At 43.7% G+C, this 25738-nt stretch overlaps 1 protein-coding gene across 7 annotated transcripts in view; it reads right to left on the bottom strand.

Annotated features, from left to right (window-relative positions):
- MICAL2 (microtubule associated monooxygenase, calponin and LIM domain containing 2) overlaps nt 1-25738 on the bottom strand; it is a 139926-nt gene that overhangs the window by 15130 nt on the left and 99058 nt on the right. For 6 of the 7 annotated variants that reach the window (XM_083417204.1, XM_083417210.1, XM_083417209.1 and 3 more), the window contains 5 exons: nt 19751-19940; nt 17370-17542; nt 14539-14616; nt 7285-7382; nt 4999-6355 (listed from right to left, as the gene is read on the bottom strand). In XM_083417204.1, coding sequence (XP_083273330.1) covers nt 4999-6355; nt 7285-7382; nt 14539-14616; nt 17370-17542; nt 19751-19940 — 1896 coding nt within the window. Of the gene's footprint in view, nt 1-4998; nt 6356-7284; nt 7383-14538; nt 14617-17369; nt 17543-19704; nt 19941-25738 lie in introns of those variants that run through there. The other variant, XM_083417214.1, reaches the window with a different exon arrangement.

Genomic DNA, 25738 nt, shown 5'->3' with positions numbered 1-25738 from the left:
CCTTGCAAACATATCAAGTTTTATGTACGAATCAGTTAACTCCTACTTCCATTGTACGACGGCTCAGGCTTCCATTCAAAAAATCAGATCTGTTATTAAAATGCATATCTGAAGTTAGCCGTGTTATCTAAATGATTGTCTAAGGCTCACCATGCGGGCTAATTGAATGCACCAAGTCTGAGCCAGCTCTTAAACAAATTACCCTTATGTGGTTTGTAGCATCTGGCACCCATTTTTACTCTGTGACATCTGCTCAGTGTAAAAGAGCTGGCGTCAGAATGTCTGGTCATATAAAAAAAGTCACAAATATAATCAGAAGCAAATGGACTTCACGGAGGAGGTTTTATCACACGGCCTCATGCAACATAAATATTTCATTAATTAGGCCTAAACAAATGTCACATATATATTTTCTCTCCCTCGCTCAAGATTATCACACTGTGTGTGGAACAGTAAATGCTGTACATAATGAACACACACACCACAATGATGCATTCTTCCACAGATTTCACTCAAACCGAAAGTTCAGGCTGAGACCTGTGTTCAGAGATTCAAATTGCTTTCAATTTTGGGCCCCAGAATTATATTTTTTCGCTTTTCATCAGCATAGTGTTTTAACAGGCCACATGATTTTGGTTTTTTTAATGGCTAATTCATTTCTTCCTCCTCTCTAAGAAAACAGAAAAGGTACAGGGAACATCTGGTGATACACTTAACTTGCTGCAGGCTTAATGATTAACACCTGGATTAGACTCTGGTCAGACAGTGAGTGGCAAGCATATGCATCCTAAAACGACTGAGGGCTTCTTGGCACAAGTAGGATAACTGTAGGATGTAACTAAGGAAGTGTGAGGCTTAGTGGTAGAGCATCTGCATTGCATGGCAGAAGGTCTTGGGTTCAATTCCTAGCATCTCCAGGTAGGGCTGGGAGAGACTCCTGCCTGTAACCCTAGAAAGCCACTGTCAGTCAGTGTAGGGAATACTGAGTTACATGGACAAGTGATCTGACCCAATTTTGAATAAACATTCACAAACTTTTTATTGACAATAATAGTTAAACAACTATTTTGTAACATGCAGAGAACAGTATTCACAAAGGAACCAAAGACTGGAACTGAGGGAAGTCGGGGGGGGGGGGAGGTTGTGTGGGAGGGTGGGGGGAGGGAGGAAAATGGGGGGAAAAATAAGGATGACATGATTTCTTTAACTCATATATATATATATGGTGATCTGACCCAATATGGCTATGTATGTTCCTATTTACTATAATCCATTGCATGAATGCAACATTTGTTAGGAAGGACAATGTGGTTGGTAGAGAAGGTTATAGATTTTGGGGATAACTAGAACTAAAATAAGAGTCTATCCCCTGCTGCCCCAAGGGCCGAAACATTTCTTTTCAAGTGTCCTTTGACACACACAGGTCACTTACTAGATGATGATTGCAAGGTTACAGTGGTACCTCGGGTTAAGTATTTAATTCGTTCTGGAGGTCCGTTCTTAACCTGAAACTGTTCTTAACCTGAAGCACCACTTTAGCTAAAGGGCCTCCTGCTGCCGCTGCGCCACCGGAGCACAGTTTCTGTTCTCATCCTGAAGAAAAGTTCTTAACCTGAAGCACTATTTCTGGGTTAGTGGAGTCTGTAACCTGAAGCGTCTGTAACCTGAAGCGTCTGTAACCTGAGGTACCACTGTACTTGTGTTTTGCAAGAGTGGACACATACCCATGACTCACTGTGCCTTTTTCACCTTCCTGGCTGCATTTTACACCAAAAGGAGTTTAAAAACTAAGTGCTGGAGTAGGCAAGGAGCTGCAAGAAGAAAACATTAACTGAGAAGCCATGTTGCTCATGGATCAGAAAAGATGTAAAGAGGGGGAAGGTTCTTTTGTTAAAGGACCTGGAACACTCCTGTTTGGAAGGATGACAGACTGCAACCCCCAGTCCATGAGGGGCAAATTTAGGGCTGTGTGAGTGGTATGCCCACACTGGGCACTGAGCTGAGGGGGCCCTGTCTCAAAACCCAGTAAGCAAGGCCTTGGGCCTTGGGAAGGAGATGTGAAGGCTCTGGGACCCTGCCAGAGCCTTGGGCCTCCTTCCCAAAGCCAGATGCCTCCTTACCCACCTTTGGGAAGGCAGCATGGGGGGGGGGGGAGAATTTTGACCTTTGTGCATCGTACCCAAGCCCATCATTGTCCATGAGCAGCCTCAGGGAAATGGTGGGCAGTTGGGCAAAAGGAGAATGGCACCAAGGGTCTTATTGTGTCTCAATAAAACCTGATGTAACCTTTAAGGTGTTGGAGCCCCTGCAGGACTCTTCATAACATGGGTCCATGATGTAGCCACAGCGCTGTTATGTGCTGAAGTGGTACCCACATCCTAAAAGTAACATTGGCAGGATCCCTTCAGTATTCCAACTATACCTTGAGGATCAGAGGAACCTCTTTCCGCCTCCCTCACAGATGTGGGCTCAAGCAACCCAGCACACTCCCAGCTCAGTGAGCCTATTAGATTACATTCTGGGTTGGCTAGGCATGTGAAGTTAAGTGTGCCAAGACGCACTCATAGTGCTAGTGAATTTGAGTTATGGATTGAATATCCAAGGATATTCCATTCCTTTGCCATCTTTGGAATCAAGGGAAAACAACGGACTGAAACAACCCCTTGAAGATGCTCTGCTGATCCAGGACAGCTACAAATCCCACGTGTCCCCAGGGTGGTGGAGCTAGACCAGATGATGGAAAGCCAAGTGTGCAGCTGAAGGTGGTGACTCAATTCCCATTGGATGGCTTTGAAGGCCAGCTGGCTATATTAAGCCAGCATTGCACTACTGGAATTATGAGCAAGTGAACAATGAGGGCAAAGACATGTTGTTAACGGGAGCATCCCCTTGTTAACAACTGCAGCAAAATAGGCTTGACAAATGGAGTGTGTGCTATATAAAAAACGGTTGCATTCACGTATCATTACCCTGCTTAATTATCAGCTTCTTTTACTCTGAAAAGCACTGAATTTGATGGGCCTACATGGGCATTTCTCCAAACACCCTTGTCCTCAAAGCTGCTGAAGCATATTTAAAGAAATAAGCTATAATCCTCAAGATACCCTGATATGCCTTTGGAACAGAATCAAGATCCCCTTTTCCCTCTCTAGAAGTGGAGATCTCCAGAACCTTCTCCCTCCCTCCCTTCACTTTCATATATCCAATAATTAAAATGTTTTGCAAAGATAGGAAGCATGGGCATAGCCGGGGGGGCAAGGAGGGGCAGCTGCCCCCCATCAAGAAAAATAAATAGCTAACTAAGGTTCTGCACCCCCAACAAAAGACTAACAAAAATTCTTGCTACACCCATGATAGGAAGTGTTTTGTAGGACCATAGCACCTCCTGATGTACCAGGATTCATATTCTAGAGACCACACTTAAGCATGAAGAGTAAAACAGCCAACTGCAGCAGTATATTCCATCATACTTTGTGTCCTCCAAGATGTTTTAGACAGCACTTATTGACCCCAGCCAGTGCTGGCTGGCACTGATCTGGGCACCAGATTGGCAAAAACCAGTGCTATTTTTCTAGAAAAAGAGGTCCTGGAACTCACAATGAACACCTCTCTTGTTCTCTTAGAATAACAATGGCACCCACCTGAGAGGTGCTGGAACTTAGTTTTGACAAGTTCTGGCTGGGGGTGGGGGGGAGCCCTGGTAAAGACTGTACAATTGCCATGAGAGAAAAGACAAAGCAGTAGAGAGTAGCACCCTAATATTCCTATCAATTATTATTTATATTATATCTGCTAGTTTTACTGTAGTTGTCTGTAAACTACAAATATACAAAGGACTGTAATTAGCAACTTTATTTGTTCATCTAGTGATTGTTTTGTACTGTTAAGTTGTTAAGAGTGTGCGTGTTTATTGATGGGATTTTATTTTATTTATTCCATTTCAAAATAAAACTATATGATATAAAAAGGCCACCTGCTCCCTGCCTCTCCCCTCCCCTTCTCCTCCTCCTTTTAAAAAAGTGGCATTGAATGTATCTGGTAGAAGCACACATACTACAGCAGAAGACCAGATCACACTACAGTTGCCATGGGGATGTCATTGACTCTGAGCCGTAATATATATGAACTACTTAACTGCATGGGCCCCTGCCATGTGTCAAGAGTCTTCACCTTTCCACCAGCAACAAGGAGCGGGGGCATGGAGATAGCAGAAATGCATGCATTTGTTCTATATATCGCAAACAGCTGGAAAATCATTGTCAAAGGCATTGCCATGGCAACTGGGATTTGTTTTCTTCTGGACCATATTGCTCTTATAGGTTACATTTTAAAAACGAAGCACTTCCCATCCTACAATGTGAAACATTTCCAGGATGGTATACAACAAGGTAGTAAGGGGAAAGCTAAACATAAGAAGGCTAAAACCCAGCACCCTTGATCTGCCATGCTGGGAGGGTTGCAGGGGGCAGAGGTTTCATTTTCCCAAGCCCAAAACCACTCAGCCAGGCTCTGCCCTCAGAGCAATGCTGGTGTCACTTCTCTGCCACAAAACTCCCAGTTCCACCTGCCAAAGGTCCTGGTGGGCAGGGGGAAGAAGAAGAAGAAGAGTTTGGATTTGATATCCCGCCTTTCACTCCCTTTAAGGAGTCTCAAAGCGGCTAACATTCTCCTTTCCCTTCCTCCCCCACAACAAACACTCTGTGAGGTGAGTGGGGCTGAGAGACTGTGACTGGCCCAAGGTCACCCAGCAGCTGCATGTGGAGGAGCGGAGACGCGAACCCGGTTACCCAGATTACGTGACTACCGCTCTTAACCACTACACCACACTGGCTCTCACTGGGGGACCTATTGGCATTAGCCCACAGAAAACCCCAAGATGGGATTTTACACTATTTTATGCAAATTGTTTAAAGATTTAATCTTGCATTAAAGCACTATACATACTTTTTTTAAAACAACAACTGGAAATAAAAATCTTAAAGGAGGGAGTTTGCTTACCCAAGTATTCTCCTTTGGAAGAACTATTTAGTACTTCATCAACATCAAAGATGGTACAAGGTGACACAGGGCTTTTAACTTTGACATCTGCTTTATTCCTAAAGCTGCTGAATAGGTTCCACACATTGTTCCTCTGTTCAGGACCATCCAAAACGGCATCAGCGTTTTTGTTCCTGTGCCTTAGAGATGAATAGCGGGTGTTCTTTTGATTGTGAGCACACCACTCATCCCTGGCAGACTTCCAGAGGTTCTCTTTAAGAGTAAACCTTTCTAGAAGTGTTGGCACATCATCAGCATTGGTAGAAGAGGAATGTTCGGGTTTATGAAGACTCTGGGAAGGGCTGCTATGCGCACTGTAAACAGGAAAAGACGTGCCTTTGTCAACACATGAATATTCCTCTCTCGGACTGCTGGAAAAATGAGACCCATTTGAACTCCTCGTTCCAAGTCTTTTTTCTGCATCATCCAACACACTGAGCTCCTGTGTCTGTACGTTAGAGTCTCCATGATTCTTGCTGCATCTGAGACTAGCAGAGCGAACCAGGGCGTGTGGGAAATTGAAAAATGTGCTTTCCAAAGGAAATTTGGCAGGTGTGTCCTGGGCCTTTTTCAAACCTGCTGGAGGAGAAGTAAGAGGTTCTATGATGGATTTCTTTATAGCTTTGGCAATTAGCCTCAGTGGCGATTTTGGCTGGGTGGCAGTGTGTTCTTTGGGACAGTAACCAACATTCTTTGAAAGTGTCTGTCCAGGAGACAAAACTGGAGAATGGTTATCTGAGAACGTCTGAGATTGACCACAACTGGATTGTTTCGGTATGTTCTCATATCTGTTAAAATAAGCATTCTTCTGGTCTGGAATTCCTTGGCAGTCATGTTCCGTTCTTGTAATATCTAGCTCAGCATCATCCAGAGCAGGTCTTCTGGGCTTCTGCTCCATTGAAAGTGTCAACCTCCTCATTATCTTGTTTTTAGCTTTGTTCAAATGTTTGTCATGCTGTTCTGTGGCATTCTTATCTCCGTCATCAGGGTCTGCAGAGGACAACCTTGAATTCTTTGTATACAGCTGGGAGATCAGTGGCTCACTATTCATCACCCAGTTTCCTAAATGTGCATCTTCAGTTCTGTAATCCTTCCCTTCAAGCTGAGGGTAACTGAGAGGTGAAGTCAGATCAACGTGACAAGTGGATTTGTTATGTGCCAATGGAAAGCTATCAGGGCAGTTGTGGAGTGAATAGTGAGGAACATAGGATGCAATTTCACTGGATTTATCTCTGGCTTTTCCTTTCCTTTGAAATGCTGGGCTGTGTAGCTTGAAATGTCCTCTTGTAATTTCTGGACTCTTGTCAGGAGATGTCAGCTGTATGGAATGCATAAAATGATTACTTTTAGAGGAAAATGCAGCCAGGTCACCCTTGCTTCTATTTAGAGAGTGTTTTCAAACAATTACATGAGAAAATACACTCCCCCATAAAAATGCCAAAAAGCCTCACAAAAACATTCCAATAAAATGGAAAAAGAATACACCATAACTGCAGGGTCTTGCTTTTATCCAAATATCCCTGGGAGACAGTCAAGATATTTAGATATTCAGATGTCTATAGGAGTTCACTGCAAAATATATATATATATTGACCCAGCAGACAAACAGTTAGTGTAGGTTAAAAAAAGTTTTCCATTTTTTAAAAACAACAACAACAAGATGGTGATGTTGTACAGTCATACCTTGGAAGTCTGGCGGAATTCGTTCCAGAAGTCCGTTTGACTTCCAAAACGTTCGGAAACCAAAGCACAGCTTCTGATTCGCTGAAGGAAGCTCCTGCAGCCAATCGGAAGCCATGGAAGCCTCGCTGGACATTTGGCTTCCAAAACTAGTTTCCAAACCAGAACACTCACTTCCAGGTTTGCAGTGTTCAGGAGCCAAAACGTTCAAAAACTGAGCTGTTCAAAAACCAAGGTACGACTGTATTGCATTATGCTTGTGTAACTACTATTCACCACTAGGAGGCAAGTTCCGTCTGATCTGGACAGTGACCCTCCAATCCATGGTTGCACTAACCCACTGAAGAAAGCATAAGTTACAAATAATTTATAATCTAAACATCTTGTTTATTTGTTTGCAAACCACACTTCATCCATACATCTCATTGTAAAAATACAACAAAAAACACAAAATGCTATACATATGTAACTATACATATTTACAGCAATACCCTGTAGTATTTATACTGTAGTATTATATTGCACTTCTTCAACAAAGCATACTGTTTAAAATGTGTTGCTTCATACCTCTGTCTGAAAGACCTCATCCTTAAAGTCACTTTGAACACAGGCAGAGGTATCCTTTGAAGACGACCCGTTTTTCTTGTTGTACAGTAGAGGAAAATCTACAAAGGGAAAAGTGGACCCATAAAAGTGAGTTCATTGGAATAGATCCATGGAGTCCATGCTACTGAAACTACCCTTCCACATTACAGGTACCCAGTGGTTCCCCTGCCTTAAAAAAAATGTTTAGGAGTACTCTCATTTTCCCACTCATATTGAAATACTGCCCCTCAATGAGGCCAAACTTAGATCCACAAAATGTTTAGGGGTATGCATACCCCTGCCCCCCCCCCAGAAAAAAGCACTGCAGGTACCCAACTGGCAAGCAATGCCGCCCATATAGACCATGTGGGACCTTGAAGGTCGCAATCCAGCTCCCTGCCACAGTATAGCATTGTGTTTTGTTTTTTAAAAATCATTTTAATCAATTAGGTGGCACAGAAAAACAGCAGCAGCAACAACAATAATAACAGTGGCATAGCAAAATGATGATGACGATAATGATGATGATGATGATGATGATGATGATGATGATGATGATATTCTCCTGTATCCACCATTCCGTTCTGCTCCCCAGCCAGGCTACAAGCCATGATGGCTATAATGGTGTTTTGCAACTTTGACCTGTTGCAGGACCTTAGCAGAGCATACGCAGAGTTCCAGAAAGCAATCAGTTGCAGGCAGGATAGACGAAGCAGGAACAAGCCGCTGCTACCAGTAACTTGGTTACTTAGAGGTGTTTATTATTTACAGCAGACTCTACAAGTTACTATATACAAGAACAGATATGGATCTTAACTAGCTCTCTCTTAACAAACTCCAAACGACTCTCAGAACTCAGAACACCACACTGACCAACAAAACTATCCAGTCAGCAAGGCCATAAGTCATCATGCCTGTGTGAGACCCCAACCAATGGTAGAGCTGTATCCAAGGTCTCATATCTCCAGGCAGAATAACTCCTCTCTGCTCAGTCATCTTGGCTTTCGGCCAATGCTTAATTGAGTCTGTGTGAAGCTGCACAGAATGGCATGTAGTCAAAAATCCCAACAGGCTATGCTCTGCCTCCACAGTTAGAGGCAGCAATGCATCTGAATACCAGTTGTTGGAAACCAGGGGAATGGAGAAGGCTCTTGTGCTCATCTTCTGCTTGCTGGTTTCCTACAGGCAACTGGTTGGCCACTGTGAGAACGGGATGCTGGACTAGATGGGCCATTGGCCTGATTAAGAAGGCTCTTCTTACATTCTTATGTTTGGAGTGCTACGCCCAATAGTAAACATGTTTTTAAATGCCCAGTTAATTGGGGGGGGGGGGAATTGCCCTGGCCCTAAAAAATAGGAAAGGTGACCCAGTGAACAGTGCCGTAGATATGGGGGGGGGGGGACTAGCTGGGTTTTTTTGCCCATGGTGAAGCCTCCCTAGAGGAACCATTGAGGCTCCCAGACATGTGTATGGGGGGGTGCCAAACTGAGTCTTTGACCCAGGTGAAATAAAGCCTCGTTTTGCACCTGCAGGGAAAGGGGCTTCCCATAGCTGCATTGCCACTACTTGTTGCAACAATCCTCAAGTCTGCAGGGGGTGGTTTCTAGAGAAAGGCATCAGCTTGATGACCTCAGCATGCATGCAGGTTGGTGGGTATGGAAGGAGGTGGCTACACATTGCTCCAGTCATATATTGGCATCCCTATTTTATTTAGAGATGTGCAATCAATCCCCTTTTCAGTTTTCATCAGTTCCCAAAGTGTAAAGGAGCCATAAAATACGCAATTAAACTAAACATGAAAGAGTTAAAATCAACAATACAGCCTGTGCCACTGAGTGAAAAAAGAAATCTAATTATTCTGGTGCAATTAATATTATAGAAAACTACCCACACTCAGAGAAGCTTGTAGGATGCTGTTTCTATGTAACTGCTTTAGGGCTTTAAAAACAACAACACCAAATTGGATGTTCAATACTATCGAGTTCTACCATGGCTTTGCAAATTGGCTGCCACATTCGGATTCCCTGACTGCAGTCTTCTGGTCCTGTCAGGTTCTCCTCTCACCCCTGCAACAGAAAGTCTCGCTGGCTAACAATATTGCCATATAAACCATCGCCAGCTTGCCATCGAGTAATTTCCTAGCTGCACCTTAAGAATTGTGTGGCAGAGTTTCTGCTGTTCCATCATTTCCCCACCAAATGGCAACTTTTCCACAATGGAATTCAAGCCCCCCCCCCCCCAATCCCTTCATTGACTGAATGGCTGAGCTCTGCTCCTGGTGGTGCCAATTAAGCACAGCAGGAGACAAGAGCAGCAGCTGTCAAAGATCTTTTATTTCAGACGCAATGGAGGAAATGTTTTTGTTCTCTGCAACGTAGGAGACAATGTTTATTCCAATATGGATTCTTGGATCACATAACTTAATATTGAATGTGTATTTCTCTATCTCTCTCTCTCAACAAAATAGTAAATGCAGGAAATATTTGCACAGCTTTGGATAAATCAACACATTTATTAATATAAGTGTTAGTACAGTTCATTGTCCTGGAAGGCAAGTAAAATGACTCCAGCTGATGCCTGCAAATTTAAAACAAGCAAGGGATGTCCTGGATAATAATAAATAATAAGAATAATTTTATTATTTATACCCCAGCCACTCTGGGAGGCCTACAGTGCATATAAAAACATAGCAAAATGTCAAACATTTAAAACTTCCCAACACAGGACAGTTTTCAGATGTTTTCTAAAAGTTGTGTAATTCTTTATCTCTGGATTTTATTGACTATAGTTTATTTATTATTTTAAGTCAAGTGTAAGTCACTTGATTTTTTAAAAAAACAAACAAACCTCCAAGCAGTTTGCAAAAAAGACAAAACAATAAAATTATCAATAAGAAAAATGATCAACAATGATCTGATACTTTCAAAAAGTTGAAATAACAATAGACTAATAACAGATTGAAGCCTGCATCAACTTGCTAAACATCTGGGTAAAAGGTAAAGGTAAAGGGACCCCTGACCATTAGGTCCAGTCGTGGCCGACTCTGGGGTTGCGGCGCTCATCTTGCTTTATTGGCTGAGTGAGCCGGCGTACAGCTTCTGGGTCATGTGGCCAGCATGACTAAACCGCTTCTGGCGAACCAGAGCAGCGCACGGAAATGCCATTTACCTTCCCGCTGGAGCGGTCCCTATTTATCTACTTGTACTTTGACGTGCTTTCGAACTGCTAGGTTGGCGGGAGCAGGGACCGATCAACGGGAGCTCACCCCGTCGCGGGGATTCAAAATCTGGGTAGGCTTGTCTAAATAACAATGTTTAGGAGAGCAAGGTGGCAGATAGTTTTCTCCACTGAGCTGTAGTTGTTCAATAGGTCAGGGCTAGGTAGGGCTTCTTGAGGATAAGGCACACTAACACCTCCTTCAGAGTCATTGTCCTCCACCCCCCTTCCTGCAAAGAAGCATTAGCTACCCCTTCCATCTGCTTGACCAATTCCCTTCAGCCAACTTTCATAGGCAAGGATATCCAGAGAGCAGGACTCTCCTAATGTTTCGTTCACCTTGGCTTCAGCAACTGAAACTAAACCAATACCATTGGAACAGACAGTGTTCTCGACCCTTTCATGCATACTCTAACCCCAGTGATGCTATCCCAGTGATTGCCAGCAGTTTCCTTGTAATGTGCTTCTTCCCCACATTTCTTAGTTTCACCTTCAGATCCTAGGATTCAAGGAATGGAGGTAAGAACAGCTCTGTTGATTCAGACCAAAGAGCCACCATAGTCCAATGTCTGGCTTACAACAGTGGTCAACTACATGCTTCTTGGAAAGCCAACTGGCTGGGCTTGAAAGGAGCCTTGTAGCCACAGGTTCCCTAGCCAGCATCACCATACTTTATATTTAGTTTTACTTTGCAACCTACAAGGCTGCATGAAGGCAACATCCTCTCACTTTGCTTGCTCTATAGCAGCTGCTATTCAGAATAGCACCTCTGAACCTTGAGGATTAGTTAGCTAAGTAAGAGTGGTCTTTCATAACTATGTCTAAGCTCAGGTTGAAGCTGTGAAGCCAGATGTGGGCAGGCTTCAGTTTTCCAGAACCCCAAAATCCACCAGTCAGAGCCAGATGCACAATAGCAGCTTGGGAAACAACCTTAGAATTAAGAAACAAGGTGTATTTGAGAACATGCTTAGCCCAATTGTTTGTTCTTACTAGTGAATGAAGTTAGCAGTCATTCCATATAAAAATCCACCCCTGGATTTCCCCCCCAAATGCTTTCCTCATTAGAGCAGCCGTATTTAGAAAGAAAAAGCCTTTTGTTGTTGCTGCGACAATTAGGAGAACTATTGGCCATTGTCTTATCAATCTGCCAGTAAATCCTGTTCTATCTTCTGCCCATCTGATCTAAGTCAGTGGCTACCAGCACATCTTGTGGCAACTCTTTCCATGCATTTATTATGTACTATGTGAAAACAGGATTTTGTTTGTCCTGAATCTCCCATCCATGAAGGAATCTCTTTCTCATGAAGGAGCATAATTGCAAGGCAGTGGAGGTTTAGGATTAGGGCAGTGATGGACAAACTTGGCCCTCCAGCCATTTTGGGACTATAATTCCCATCATCCCTGACCGCTGGTCCTGTTAGCTAGGGATGATGGGAGTTGTAGTCTGGAGGGCCAAGTTTGGCCATCACTGGATTAGGGTTTTCCTTCTCTTAGATGGACTACCTTGCAGGCTAATGAGCCCCATCTGTTCCTGTACAAGCTTGTATGTACTCTGAATGGATTTGCTTATCAGGTGTAGCCAACCTTAAGTTTCTTTATTCTTTCAACCAGCCGTCTTAACAGACTATTTCTGCAATCTGCTGCAATAGATATGCCAAGCTTCAACACTTGCACCACCTTGCTATTCTAGCAGAAACATGTGATTTTCTTCAGCTACACCTCTCCTCTCCCTTCATTAGTTCATTAGATCATGGCACCCAAATTAGTGCCAAAAGCAGGAAACCCAGACAAAAGCACTGAAGCACACCTGCATCAGATTAGCTTTTGCAAATGGCTGCTTGTGGAGGTGGGGAAGCCATGGAATTGTTTAGCGGAGAGAAAGATGAATTTTGCATGAACAGGTGCAAATGAATTCAGATGACACACACACCTGAACCTTAGGAACTCGGCTTCACCACAAGCCAACAGAAAAACTGTTCCTGTTCGTTTGTTTGATTGACTGATCCAGTTTAAAGGCTTATTTGAATATTATGTGACTGCACTTCTAACCTGATTCTGGAAGAGATTACAGCTCCCGTTATTTTTACATTGACTTCATGAAATGCGCTCACTTAAGGGGGGGGGGAGTGAACTGAACTTACGCACGCACACACTGGCCTGGGTGACAAGTCCATGTTGAAGATTCTGGTTTCTAGACACAGTGAATTTTACAAAGATATTAAAACCACAGCTTTTCAGACAATGGCGGGTGGAGGTGGTGAATCAAAATACTGTGGTTGGGGCAGGAGCTGGTTTCTGTCAGTAGATGGGTTTTGCTATTTTCTTAAAATTCACTCATCTCCTTCTGGTGGGCTGTTAGCTCCCTCTGGAGATTCATCACCAGACCCACATGGGAGGTTTACACACATAGATAGGCAAAGCTTTAAACAAATGTGTAAATGAGCAAGCTGCAAAAGGAGCTGGCAGTAGGCTTGCTCCCCACCTACCCTTAAAAGATTGTTAAAGTGTTGCCTCTTGTTGGTTTTTAACCAGTAGGCTAAGGCACAGCTATACAAAAACTGGTCTTACAAACTTCAGTAGAAGAGGAAGAAACTACAGAAAAGGAGAAGAAAATAGAAACTATTTGTGGAAGCTGCAGTCAGGATTATTACTCTTAATGCTATTATTATTATTATTACTACTACTACTACTACTAACAACAGCATTATTATAGGAAGTGGGCTCTGGCAACTTCTCACAATTATTGTGCCTAATAATAATAATAATAATAATAATAATAATTTATTATTGATACCCCAGCCACTCTGGGCAGCTCCCAACAGAATATTAAAAACACAATAAAACATCACACATTAAAAACTTCCCTAAACAGGGCTGCCTTCAGATGTCTTCTAAAAGTCAGATAGTTGTTTATTTCCTTGACATCTGATGGGAGGGCGTTCCACAGGGCGGGCGCCACTACCGAGAAGGCCCTCTGCCTGGTTCCCTCTAACCTCACTTCTCGCAGTGAGGGAACTGCCAGAAGGCCCCCGGCGCTGGATCTCAGTGTCTGGGCAGAACGATGGGGGTGGAGACACTCCTTCAGGTATACAGGACTAAGGCCATTTAGGGCTTTAAAGGTCAGCACCAACACTTTGAATTGTGCTCACAAATGTATTGTGAGCCAATGCAGATCTCTCAGGACTGGTGTTATATGGTCCCAGTGGCCACTCCCAGTCACCAGTCTAGCTGCCGCATTCTGGATTAGATGTAGTTTCCAGGTCACCTTCAAAGGTAGCCCCACGCAGAATGCATTGCAGAAGCCGAATAACAGCTTCAGGGATTGTATGTAGCTGTGCCAACCAACTGGGCATGCCACTGTGACAGCAACTTGCTCAGAGATGCAAGTGTGTTCCCAGATGCTGAGAGGTCCACATGTACATAGTAGAAGACAGATCACAGGCAAGAGATACCTGAGAAGTATCACAAGAACACAGGAATCTGTATTACACCAAATCAGATCATTGGCCCATCTAGGGCAGCAGCTTTCTGGGGTTTCAAACTGGAGACCTTCCCAACCTGACTTGGAGATATCAGGGATTGAATCTGGGACCTTCTGTTGTAAGAGTATAAGAAGAGTCTTGCAGGATCAGGCCAGTAGGCCCATCTAGCACAGGATGCGGTTGTCACAGACACCAACCAGATGCCTCTGGGAAGCCCAAAAGCAGGACGGAAGCACAGCAACACTCTCCCCTCCAGCACCTGGCATTCAGAAGCTAGTGGAAGCAGAACATAGGCATCAGGGTTAGGGGCCATGGATAGCCTTCTGCAAGCAAGGCAGATGCTCTTCCACTGATGCTGTTGGACTCCAACTTCTAACACATGTATGTTTTGCAGATGCAGGATGGACCAGAAGGGAGAACCAATCATGTGACTATCATTCATTTGAAACCCCCGCAGGGGAAAACCTCATGAGGAAAGGGATTTGGAGCAGGGAACCAGCGGAAAGGAAAACAGTTAAGACCCATTCTAAATCTTACTTGACTGAATTTTCTTCTTCCAGTTTTGGTACTTTTTTGAGGCAGAAGGTTCTCGAAGACTCTGGGCTCGTTGAAGAGCTAAAGAGATGGAAAAGGACACTTTAAAATGGTCCATTTGAAAAAAATTTAAAACAATATATTGAATGAGTAGAGGTTTCACTAAAGGGTCAAGCAACTGTATGTCCTTTTGTGCTTCCATTCCCTGCCCTGGAAGTGAAATTCCATGGTCCCAAGAATAGCATATCCCCCCCCCCCGCCCTGAGCTACTGTAACACATTGGCAATTCCAAATCAAACACCCAACAATCTCTAGATCTGCACTATCTAGATCAGACATTTCCCATTAGTAACTTATATACATGCAAAAAAACAGCAGGGTTAAAGCACTTTTCAGTGGCAATCCAGTATACACACTGGGAGTAAGTCTTCCAGGACGTAATAGGATTTACTTCTGAATAAACATATACAGTGGAACCATGGTTCCTGAATGTCTTAGTTGCCGAACAAATCGGCTCCTAAATGCCGCAAACCCAGAAGTAAGTGTTCCAGTTTGCGAACGTTTTTCAGAAGCTGAACATCCGACGCAGCTTCCGCTTGGGTGCAGGAAGCTCCTGCAGCCAATCGGAAGCCACGCCTTAGTTTTCGAATGGACTCCCAGAACGGATTAAGTTTGAGAACCAAGGTACCACTGTATAGGGTTGCATCCAGAGGGTTTTTTTCAGCCGGAACTCAGTTCCGGCACCTCTCAGGTGGGCACCATTCCCATTCTAAGAGAGCAAGAGTGAGTTCTGGCACACCTTTCCCCAGAAAAACAGCACTGGTTGCATCTTTAGTGTCATCTGAAAAGGCCTTCAATTTAAGCGGTAGAGCAGAGGCAGGAAACCTTCTTGCCTCTGGATATTGTTTGGACTACTAGCTCCCACCATCCCCTGACCATTGGGTGATGCTGATGGAAGCTGGAGTCCAGCACCATCTAGAGAGGCAACCTCATCCCTGCCAGCAGAGTATACAGTTAAGATTTCTGTTTTTCAAGCATAGGTTTACAGTCAGCAACTTGCAAGACCGAGCAGGCATGCAGATCAATATGAAAGTGCCTATTAACCACTAGAGGGCAACGTTCACCAACCAGTGTTTCCTCAGAAAGTGCCACTTCTCAACCCCTTGGAATTGCTGTTCAACTTTTAAATGATTAACTTTCACAGAATCCTGCGTCACAAGAGCTTGTTTTGTGCACTGCAGATTCTATGGCTCTTATTGTTTCTCTTCCTTGTGGGCTTTCATATAACTATGGGAGAAAATGTAACATTTGTCTTTCTCTGCAGAAGTTATTTATCACCATGACCATTCCCATGGGAATATGCAGAGCACAATAAACAGAACTCTTCCAATATGCTTCAGGAAAAAGCTAGTTGCGCTGCGCAGGCAAACAAACAATGCAAGCAAGAAAGCATATGCAACAGAGCCGCGGGGGTGGAACAGAGATATAAAAGGCAACTAAGGAGGAAAAAAGGGAGAAAATACATGATGTACCATGTGACCCTGTCAATGACAATGAAGAGTTTGGAGGTAAGATAACAGCAAGCTAAGGGGAACATTTGTAACATAGATTGATCTTGAGAAAGAAAGTTGAGCTTTATTTGGCCAAAACAAAGCAAGGGGAAGAGAAAGGCTTTTGCTGTTATTACACATGGTCCTCTTCAGCTGGACACCTCTTCAGTTCCCTCTTGCATTTCCAAAGATAATCGTTATTCAAACAGCAATTTAATTCATACAAGGCTCTTTGCCTGGGGTGCTTGGATTAAAATATTGCCTTTTTTATCAAGTTATTGTTCTGCAAATTTATGTTTGCAATGTGCTGTCAGAGCAAAAAACCGAATTAACCTCCACTTGATATTTCTCTGAACAATTTCACATCAAAGGCAACTGGAGAAGCCTGTGGTTGCAGAGCGGTTACAGGTCACAATGAGAAACCTTGGTCTTTTGAAACGAAACAAGGATAAAAATAAAATAATGGGAAAATACAAGAATGAAACCTATTCAGGATTCTATCAGTATTATTGTGTTTAATGACACTTACCTTGCAACCATGAAAATTCAGGCCTATGCATTTTTGCGGTGTTGTGTTGTTTGGATGTCTTCTGTGATGTTTTTCTTTTTAATTCTACAATCCCCTCCCCACTCTCTAGAGCGGGCGTGGGGAACCATTTGCCCTCCAGATGTTGCTGAACTACACCTCCCATCGGCACCAGCAAGCACAGCCAACGGCCTGTGATGATGTGAGTTGCAGTTCATCAACATTTGAAGGGCCACAGGTTTCCTACCTCTGCTCTTGAGTATTGGTGGGCATCCTATGATCACCAAGATGTTACTGGACTACAATTCCCATTATACCTGACCTTTGGCCATATTGGCTGGGACTGGCGGGAGCTGTAGTTCAGAAGTACCTGGAGGGCCAAGGGTTCCCCAGCAGTGCTTTAGAGTAACAGTCCCTCTGGCCGCCATTGGCTGTGTCACAGTGGAATCTGGTTAGAGTGGTCAGTTACCAAAGATGACAGAGCTCATGAACTGTTAACAGTTCTGGAGCTGGGCATTTCAGAAGATCTAACTTACTCTAACTTCAGCAGATCTAACTATTAAAGGTGCTGGAGCTCCAGCCTCTTCCCCTCCTGGCTACCGTAGGTGTGGGCAAGCTAAGGCCAAGCTCTTGAAAGCTAAAAAGCTTTGGGAAATTTGGAATCCCAACATTCACAAGTTGCACAGTTAAATCCAATCACTCTCTGGACAACAACAGCTTTTGATGGTGTGAATGGATTGAGTTGTTACAGAACTTGCCATTTGCAGCCTTGGACTTTTCACGGCCTTCTTCCTTCTTTCCCAAACTTGTGTTCCGCCACAGAGGCTTTCGTAGGGATGGGGCACTGGTCCTTGGCTCAGGCAATGGGAACAGCCCTTCATCACTTTCAGAGACAGATGCGTCCCCATCAAAATCAGGCCCCAGATCTGAGCTAAGAAGCAAAAAAGAGAAAGACCTGTCACGATAATAGCATATGGCCAGCAAGTGGAACAAAACTGCCCGTCGAATATTTCACAGCTGCCCTAAGTATGGGTCACTGGAAAGTGCTGAGCAGTTGCAACTTAAATATTCACAGTAGCTTAGCACTGATTGCAAAGGCACTAGCTTCTTCAATTACTTTTAGCACTTTCCAGGAATTTGAGGCAGTCTGAATTTAATACAGAAATCTGTTTCACACCATAGATATTTTTACTAAGTTTGATGGGAACCCATGAGTTTCTTCATCGGAACTGGTGGGCTTTTCTTATGCCACAGGATACATTCTCTTAGAGATGCATGGATCTGTCAGCCTCTGTTTCTCTCAGCTTCTCTTTCCCCCAATTTTTTTTTGGGGGGGGGGGGTGTTAAAAGAACTCAAGAAAACTGATCAGTGTTTTAGTGTGAACTTCTCCTAATTTACACGCTTTTGTGTGCAATTTTGCCTAATACACACATTTTTGCAAGTCATTTTCCCTTAATGTGTTTTCTACTTTATTTTCTATGCCAATTTAATTAGTATATGCATCCCTCCCCTTTACTCAAATACATGCGTTTTTGTACACATTACTTAGCTGGAGAAATGTGAATTTTGAAGGATGTCTGTGTTTTAATTCACTGTTGTTTCAGAAAGTCCAAACTGGTGTCATGGGAAGGTAGGGACCATCAGTCTCACAACTGCCTCTATGGGGCAAGACTTACTGGGAAGAGTTGCTGTGCTCATTAGGCCTGAGCTGTTTCTTTGAGTAAAGCGTTAACTTCACTGACACCTTGTGAGTTACTGCTGACCTGTTCCTGACACCCGCCCTGACATCAGGTAGGTTCACTTTTAAATGCAAACTGAATTGAATCTCTCTCCTATCCTTACATCGTCTAAGCTTCCCAGTTGCTCTCCACTTCAACAAGCTGGACAGTTTTCATGTCATGGCACCTTCAGAGCACTCTGAGATTCCCCTCCTCTCTACAAAATGTTCCCTTGTTGTATCAATTTGCAGTGCCTCTGGAAGCTTTTGCAAAGTTTTTATGTCAATGTTTCTATGCTTCAAGTTTGGCAGTTCTCATGTCTTGACACTTTCAGAGCACTCCAAGATCCCCCTGCCTACAGAATGGTCAATTTACAAAGCAATGCAATGCCACACCAGTTCCAATAACTGCTCCTCCCATTTGCTTCTATATTTTCATCACCCCCCGAAAAGAATTATGAAGAAACAAACATGCAATTCTTTCATTTTAGAAATGAATACAGAATGCAAGATTTTGGAATAGAAGCAAAGGCATACTCTTAATCCACTAGCATTCTCTATATGTATAGAACATTTTCATGTTTGCCGTTTTATTGTGCTTTTAATTCTGTTGAGAGCCGCCCAGAGTGGCTGGAGAAACCCAGCCAGATGGGCAGGGTATAAATAAAGTATTATTATTATTATTATTTATGAAAACTGTGTACACAAGTTTTGCTTGTTCTCAGGGGCTATTTATTAAGTGTCCCTCTTCTAAAAAAATCTTATTCCCCCCATTTTTTTTTGCTCCTAGTCATATTTTCTGCATTTTAACCAATGTCCAATCCCTTTTTTCATAAAACTTTGCTATCTTTGGGTTTTGGATGGTTCTTCAAACCAGGAGAGCTGCCATAAATGGATCTAGTGTGCTCCCCTCCAGATGTTGTTGGACTCTGTGTCCCATCAGTCCCAACCAGCAAGACCAATGACGATGGATGATGTGAGTTTTAGTCCACTTTGGCTACCTTTGAGCGAAAGTAATTAAAGTGCAAAACAGGGCAGGACCTCTTCATATTTAGGTGATGAAAATTGTGGCCCAGAATGTGCTACTTCCCTGAAAACTCTAATAGTCCTCAAATACTGTAATTTTTATAAGAGGCAGAACCAGTCTTGATTCAATTAAATCCCTCTCCCCAAAGCACTGACTCAGAACTTTGTGTAGGATGTAAATATTTCCTGCAAGTTAATCATATGCCCACAAGAGGTTCAAGGCAGCTGTAAAAAATAATGTTCCTGGTGCATCATCCTTCCTTCCCCCATACCACCTCCTGTGTTTATTTTAACAAACAGACTTTACAATGCCTGGGTTTTCCTAAACCATGTTTTCTCCTTCCTGCTGGGAAATAGGCTGGTTTCAGTTCCCAAATCCAAGCTTCCCAAAATACCTGCTTCCATCACTGGTCACCATAACCCGGACAGCCAGAAGGTTGTTTTCCGTCATCTCTTCCTCTGGGATAACTCTTACCAAGGCCCACTCAGAGGACACAGAGGAGCACCTGCCTCTGAAGTCAAGCTCAGGGACGTTCTTGAACTTCTTTGGAGATGCTGGTCCGTCTTTTGGATAGTTAAAGCAATCTACAGGCAAGATAAAAGAAATGAAAATATGCCACATTGCATTAATGTATTTAGCGACATTGAGTCATTTCTTCAGATATGGTATTGCTACAGTAAAGACTGTGCAATGTTTCAAATGCTGACATTTTGGAAGAAATCAACTCTGGGAAGCCGGGCAGTTTTGCAGAATACCAACCGTTCTCAGTTCAAAGAGAGTCCTAGGGACAGTCAGTGCATGGAAAATCTCATTGAGTGATGGAATTGACCCACAATAGATGTGAACGGTGCTATTTATGTGACTGTAATAGCCTAGAATATGTTGCTTGTGCAGAAAGTTGGTATATGGTCCACTGAAATAACTGGTAGTTTGTTGGGCTTCTATACAGAAAAATGGAGAAGCAAAATCAGATAAATTTAGCCCCACTAGAACTTACTTACTTACTTATTTACTTACTTTCTCTTAGTCACTTCTCTCTCTCTCTTGTAAAAGCAACTCAGACTGACTTACAACAACAAAGCCATGGAACAAAATGACTTTGGTCAGATGGGTATTCAGAAACATGCTGTCCTTGAGAGTGGAGGTAGAACATAGCCATCAGGACAGGAGTGCAAACTTGAATAAAATATGGGGGGGGGCAGGTAAGCTCCACTCTGCGTAATCAGCTACATGACACAGTCACACACACAATTTGAATGGCAATGCCCATCAACTTTGGAGGGACCTGGCCCCCTCCAATATTTTATTGGGGGGACGAAGCCCCCTCAGCCCCTAGGAGTTGGCTCCTATGCACCAGGGTTAGCAGCCACTGCTAGCCTTCACCTCCATGAATTTGTGTAATCTGCTTTTAGAGCCATCTAAATTGGTGGTCTCACTGCCTTTTGTGAGAGCAAACTCTGTAGTTCAACAATGCACCTTTGTGAAGTACTTCCTAATTTTTGGCCCAAACCCTCCAACATTCAGCACCATCACATGTCCATGACTTTAGTAAAAGGTAAAGGTACCCCTGCCCGTCAGGGCCAGTCGTGACCGACTCTAGGGTTGGCGCTCATCTCGCTCAAGAGGCCGGGAGCCGGCACTGTCCGAAGACACTTCCGGGTAACGTGGCCAGCGTGACGAAGCTGCACTGATGAGCCAGCACCAGCACCGCACATGGAAATGCCGTTTACCTTACCGCAGTCCCTATTTACCTACTTGCACTTAGGGGTGCTTTCGAACTGCTAGGTGGGCAGGAGCTGGGACCGAACGACGGGAGCTCACCCCGTCGTGCAGGGATTTGAACCGCCGACCTTTCGATCAGCAAGTCCTAGGCACTGTGGTTTAACCCACAGCGCCACCCGCGGTCCCATGACTTTAGTATTCTGGAGAAAAACTTCTCTATGCCTGCTTTCTCCATGCCATGTATAATTTCATACACTCCTGTCATGTCTTCTCTTACTCATATGGGTGCCTGCAGACTGTCACTATTTTGGGGTGGGGATTCTGTTTGTCATTGCCTACTGGCAAATTCAGGTTTCACAGCTCCAATTCATCTAGCACTCTTGTGTGACAAAAGCCAATCCCTGCCCCCCCACCAGACTTCTGGAGACAAGGCAAGCGATGGGGAATGAACTAGAAAATGAGGGGAAACAGTTGCTTGACACAACATCCTCTCTGTGAACAGAACAAATGGTCAATAAACAGGTTGTCTGGAAGCTTCCCATATATAGACTCTGACTCCTAGGGCCTGAGGCAGTTTTGGTCTACCAAATATTTTCATTTTGAGGGAGCAAGGTCCCCTCGATGTTCCAAGGACATTGCCCGAAGTTGCATTGTGAAGAAGCTGATGCCTCTGTTCCCGTGTTGATGTTTCTCAAAGACCAACAGAGGAGGTCAGAACTCTTTGGAAATGTCAAGATGCTCAAAAGGTGATTTGGAGAACAGTGTGAGTTCATATTAGAACATGCACTGTGAACTAATTGCACATTTGCACACGGAAGACAGGCTAAAGCCAAATAGCAGAAAACAGAAGCGTAACAGGCAGGGATGGGGTTGTGCACAAGGGATTATGACGCAAGCTCAAATTTTTGCCTGTGGGACTGTTTTGAGCAGCTGTTCCATGCCTATAATTATCACAGCACTTTCCTTGCATTCTCAAACTGCCACCCTACATATCTTTTGGCCCGTACACAAAAGGCAGGCTCCTGAAAAGCTCTGCAACTGACAATGGAAACATATTGCAAAGCTGCCTATCTATAAGCAGAGCCATCATCTGGGACCGAACTGCAACTGTGACACTGACTTGCCCTTCAGATCGTTCATCCTTCCTCTCGCTACCAGTTTCTGTTGAAATAAAGGTCATGATCGCAACAGGCTGTGGTATGGCTACTCTGGTCCTTCTGTTCACTGACCTCATGCAGCCAGACTCCTTGTTACAAGTACAGAAAATCTCAGCGGGTCACAGACAAACCCCCTCCCCATCGCTGGTTATTTTGATGCCTTCCTGCTGGCCTCTCCCTCCAAAAGAGAGACATAAAAGGGCTCAGTTTATAAAAACAGGTGAAAAAAGAAGAAGAAAAGGGGGGGAAATCAATTCTCAGTGGCAGATGTGATTTTCAAGAAAAGTGTAACCTACTGTTCCAACACAATTAAGGAGCCTCACTCACCAATGTTGAGCATGAACTTGATTCAGGCTGGAAAGAGTTTAGGAGGGTCTTTGAAAGACATTCATTGTCAGAAGGTGGGATAAAAGCATAGCCAATAAACTAAATATACCTGCACACTTCAGTTCCATTGAGTTCAATGTGCTCAATGTGTCCTACACTTTGCCTAGATTGCATGGATGGAACACTAAACCTCTACAGAACCACGATAGTTATTGCTATATTTATATTCTGCCTTTCTTCCGAAGGTGGTCCCCTCGCATGTGAATCCCAGGAGGTCAAGCACCCAGGAACCGACTAGTATTGTTTTGTGGGTAGAGTGAATGAGTGTGTAAGTGATTTCATAAAATAGCAGACACAGACTTGCTTAGCTTCAGCAAGGTGAGGCCTCATGCGCTCTCACATCACACTATGGGACATGTCACTACCTATGTCCTGGTAATATAAACCTCGTTGAATTCAGTGAGTCTGCTGCTAGCAGAGCATTTGGAGTAGAGAGATCCAGATTAGGAAACACAGGGCCAAGTACTCCTTAAAGATCCCAAATATCTCTTTAATTGATTAAACTCTATGGAGTAGAACTTCAAGGATAGTAAATTCAATTATTCAGACATCATTTATGGGTATATCATAACACTCATATAAATCTGCGTTGCAGTGGAACACTGTACAGGTCTGGTTGAAAAGAATATTGTAGTGCTGCAAAAGATAAAGTAAAGGTAAAGGTACCCCTGACCATTAGGTCCAGTCGTGGCCGACTCTGGGGTTGCAGCGCTCATCTTGCTTTATTGGCCGAGGGAGCCGGCGTACAGCTTCCGGGTCATGTGACCAGCATGACTAAGCCGCTTCTGGCAAACCAGAGCAGCACACGGAAATGCTGTTTACCTTCCCACCGGAGTGGTACCTATTTATCTATTTGCACTTTGACGTGCTTTCAAACTGCTAGGTTGGCAGGAGCAGGGACCGAGCAACAGGAGCTCACCCCATCGCGGGGATTCGAACCGCCGACCTTCTGATCAGCAAGTCCTAGGCTCTGTGGTTTAATCCACAGCGCCTGACAGCCAAAATAATCAGAGGCCTGGAGCACATTCCCAACAAGAAAAGTCCATGTTCCTTTCTGAGATTTTGTGTTAGTAAATAAGGAAAATAAAGTTATATGAGAGTAGAGAACAGTAGTCAGAGTGAGAACCAAGTATTTCAGAAGTAGGAATTTCAAACTGTGCTGCAATTCTACAAAATTAGGCAAACTTGCACACCCCTGCACATGTGGCCACATACTGATTTTGCCGAATTTTTGTAGCTTTTGAGAGCACAAGACACAAAGAATCAGAAGCCTGTCTGTCCATAAAATTACTAGCTACAGTATTGCTGTTTCTGCCCACTAAAAGCGACACTAGAAATTTGAAATGAGATCTTTATTGCCTCCTGCCATAAAGCCTTTCAGGACCATGGAAAACATGGTGAATAAATGAGAGATGACATCTCTCTGCAGGGAGGGAATCCACAAAGCTGTAAATATCTTGGTCCCAGCAGGACAGACGGAAGCTGGGGTGCTAAGGAGATATTGTTAATTACTTTACAAAGACAGGGTGATTACCAAGAGAGCTGTGCAAATTGCACATAACATTCCTTGGGCGAAGGTTGCATTAAATCACAGACTGACTGTGATTTTTTGCATTACACTCATATGCAGAACAGATATGGAAGAGTACAGTATATACTAATTGTATGCAGAGATTGGCCAGTGGTAAAATGCATAGAAGACGACCTCTTCTTTGGCGATCACTTGTAGCCGAGTAAGATTGTCTTCCATAAACACAGTTTTAACAATGAGTCCGTAAGTGACTGTGGAAGCCAATTCTGGATCCACACCTCCTTCTACAGTGGGGATATTGGTTCCCGGGTGGGAGTTGATCACAGTGTGGATTTGCCAAGCATGCCTTCCTCTTAGCATGTTTCTCCCTTGCATCCTGAGTTCGAGTGTCTTCAAAGTCCATGACACCTTTGGTGTCTTAAACTAACGTTCAAGTTAGAGCAAAAATATGTTACTCTGGGATTGGTCTGAATGCACTCACTGGGCAGTGATTCTTCATTCTCACTTTCTATCAAGGCAGGTTGCCTGAAGCATACCTGGGACCTGTAAATAGTCTTGGCAAAGCTTTCCTGCTCAGTACCCTACTTTTGTTAAGAACATGAGTTGGCTTCTACAGTGACCAGAGGGTATGTCTTTCTGCTCCCAATTCCTCTCCTTTCCTCATATGTAAATGTGTGTATAGAGTCCAGCATTCAAACTGAGGCACACTGAAGTTCAGAGAACAAAGCTGAATTCCTTGAAGATTTTTTTTTGGGGGGGGGGGTGTCCAGAGATTTCTCAGTGGTAAAGCTGTGGACATCTATGCTCAATTTCTTTACTGGCAAATAAATGCAAATACCACAAAATGGTAATAAGCCTCCAGTAACTTTCATTCCTCTGTAACGCGAAAGAGATTCAGTGCAATCATTTGTGGGTTGAATTGGGGCAAAGGGTTTTTGTAAGAGTTTTCCCATGCTTCCTCTTATCCTGCCATTTCCCTCTGGAGAAAACCAGTCTCTAGTGATCAGTTGGAGCAAATGGCAATTCAAGTTCTCCCTGGATTGCCATTTGTTCTGAACTATTGCTAAAGAGTGGGTTTTCTTTTGGAAAGGATTGGGGCAACCAGAAAACTCAGCCCATGCCTAGAAAGTGTGGGTCAAGAGGAAAACCACTCAGACCCATGCTTTCTAGGCATGGCACGAGTGGAAATGTTGCCAGGGTGTCTGGGTCACCCGTCAGTTTTGTGAATTCCCACTGTTAATTTTGTCATTGTCACTGTCTTGGTGCTCTCTGCAAGGCCCATTTCCACCTGGCCTGGGGGGCGGGGCCCAGACTCACGCTGAACAGCCAAAAGGGGCTCCTGGGAGGCCACTGGGGCATTGCTGGAACAACTCTTGGTTTGTGGCAACTGACTAAAATATTTTTAAATGTTTTATATGGTTCTAATTTTAGTTCCTCTGTTTTGTTTTTGTCGGGTTGGTGTTGGTTAAATGTTTAGAGTTGGTGGTTATTTTAATTTGAGTATAACTGTAAACTGTTTATTATTGTTGTGGTTATTGATTTCTATTGATTTATAGCTTTTGTATAGGATAGGATAGGTTTGTTG

The sequence above is a fragment of the Podarcis tiliguerta genome, assembly GCF_965153285.1.
Source record: "Podarcis tiliguerta genome assembly, chromosome: 1".
NCBI classification, from domain to species: Eukaryota; Metazoa; Chordata; class Lepidosauria; order Squamata; family Lacertidae; genus Podarcis; species Podarcis tiliguerta.
The sequence above is the reverse complement of the archived record's forward strand: the minus strand, read 5'-3'. Positions and strand labels throughout refer to the sequence as shown.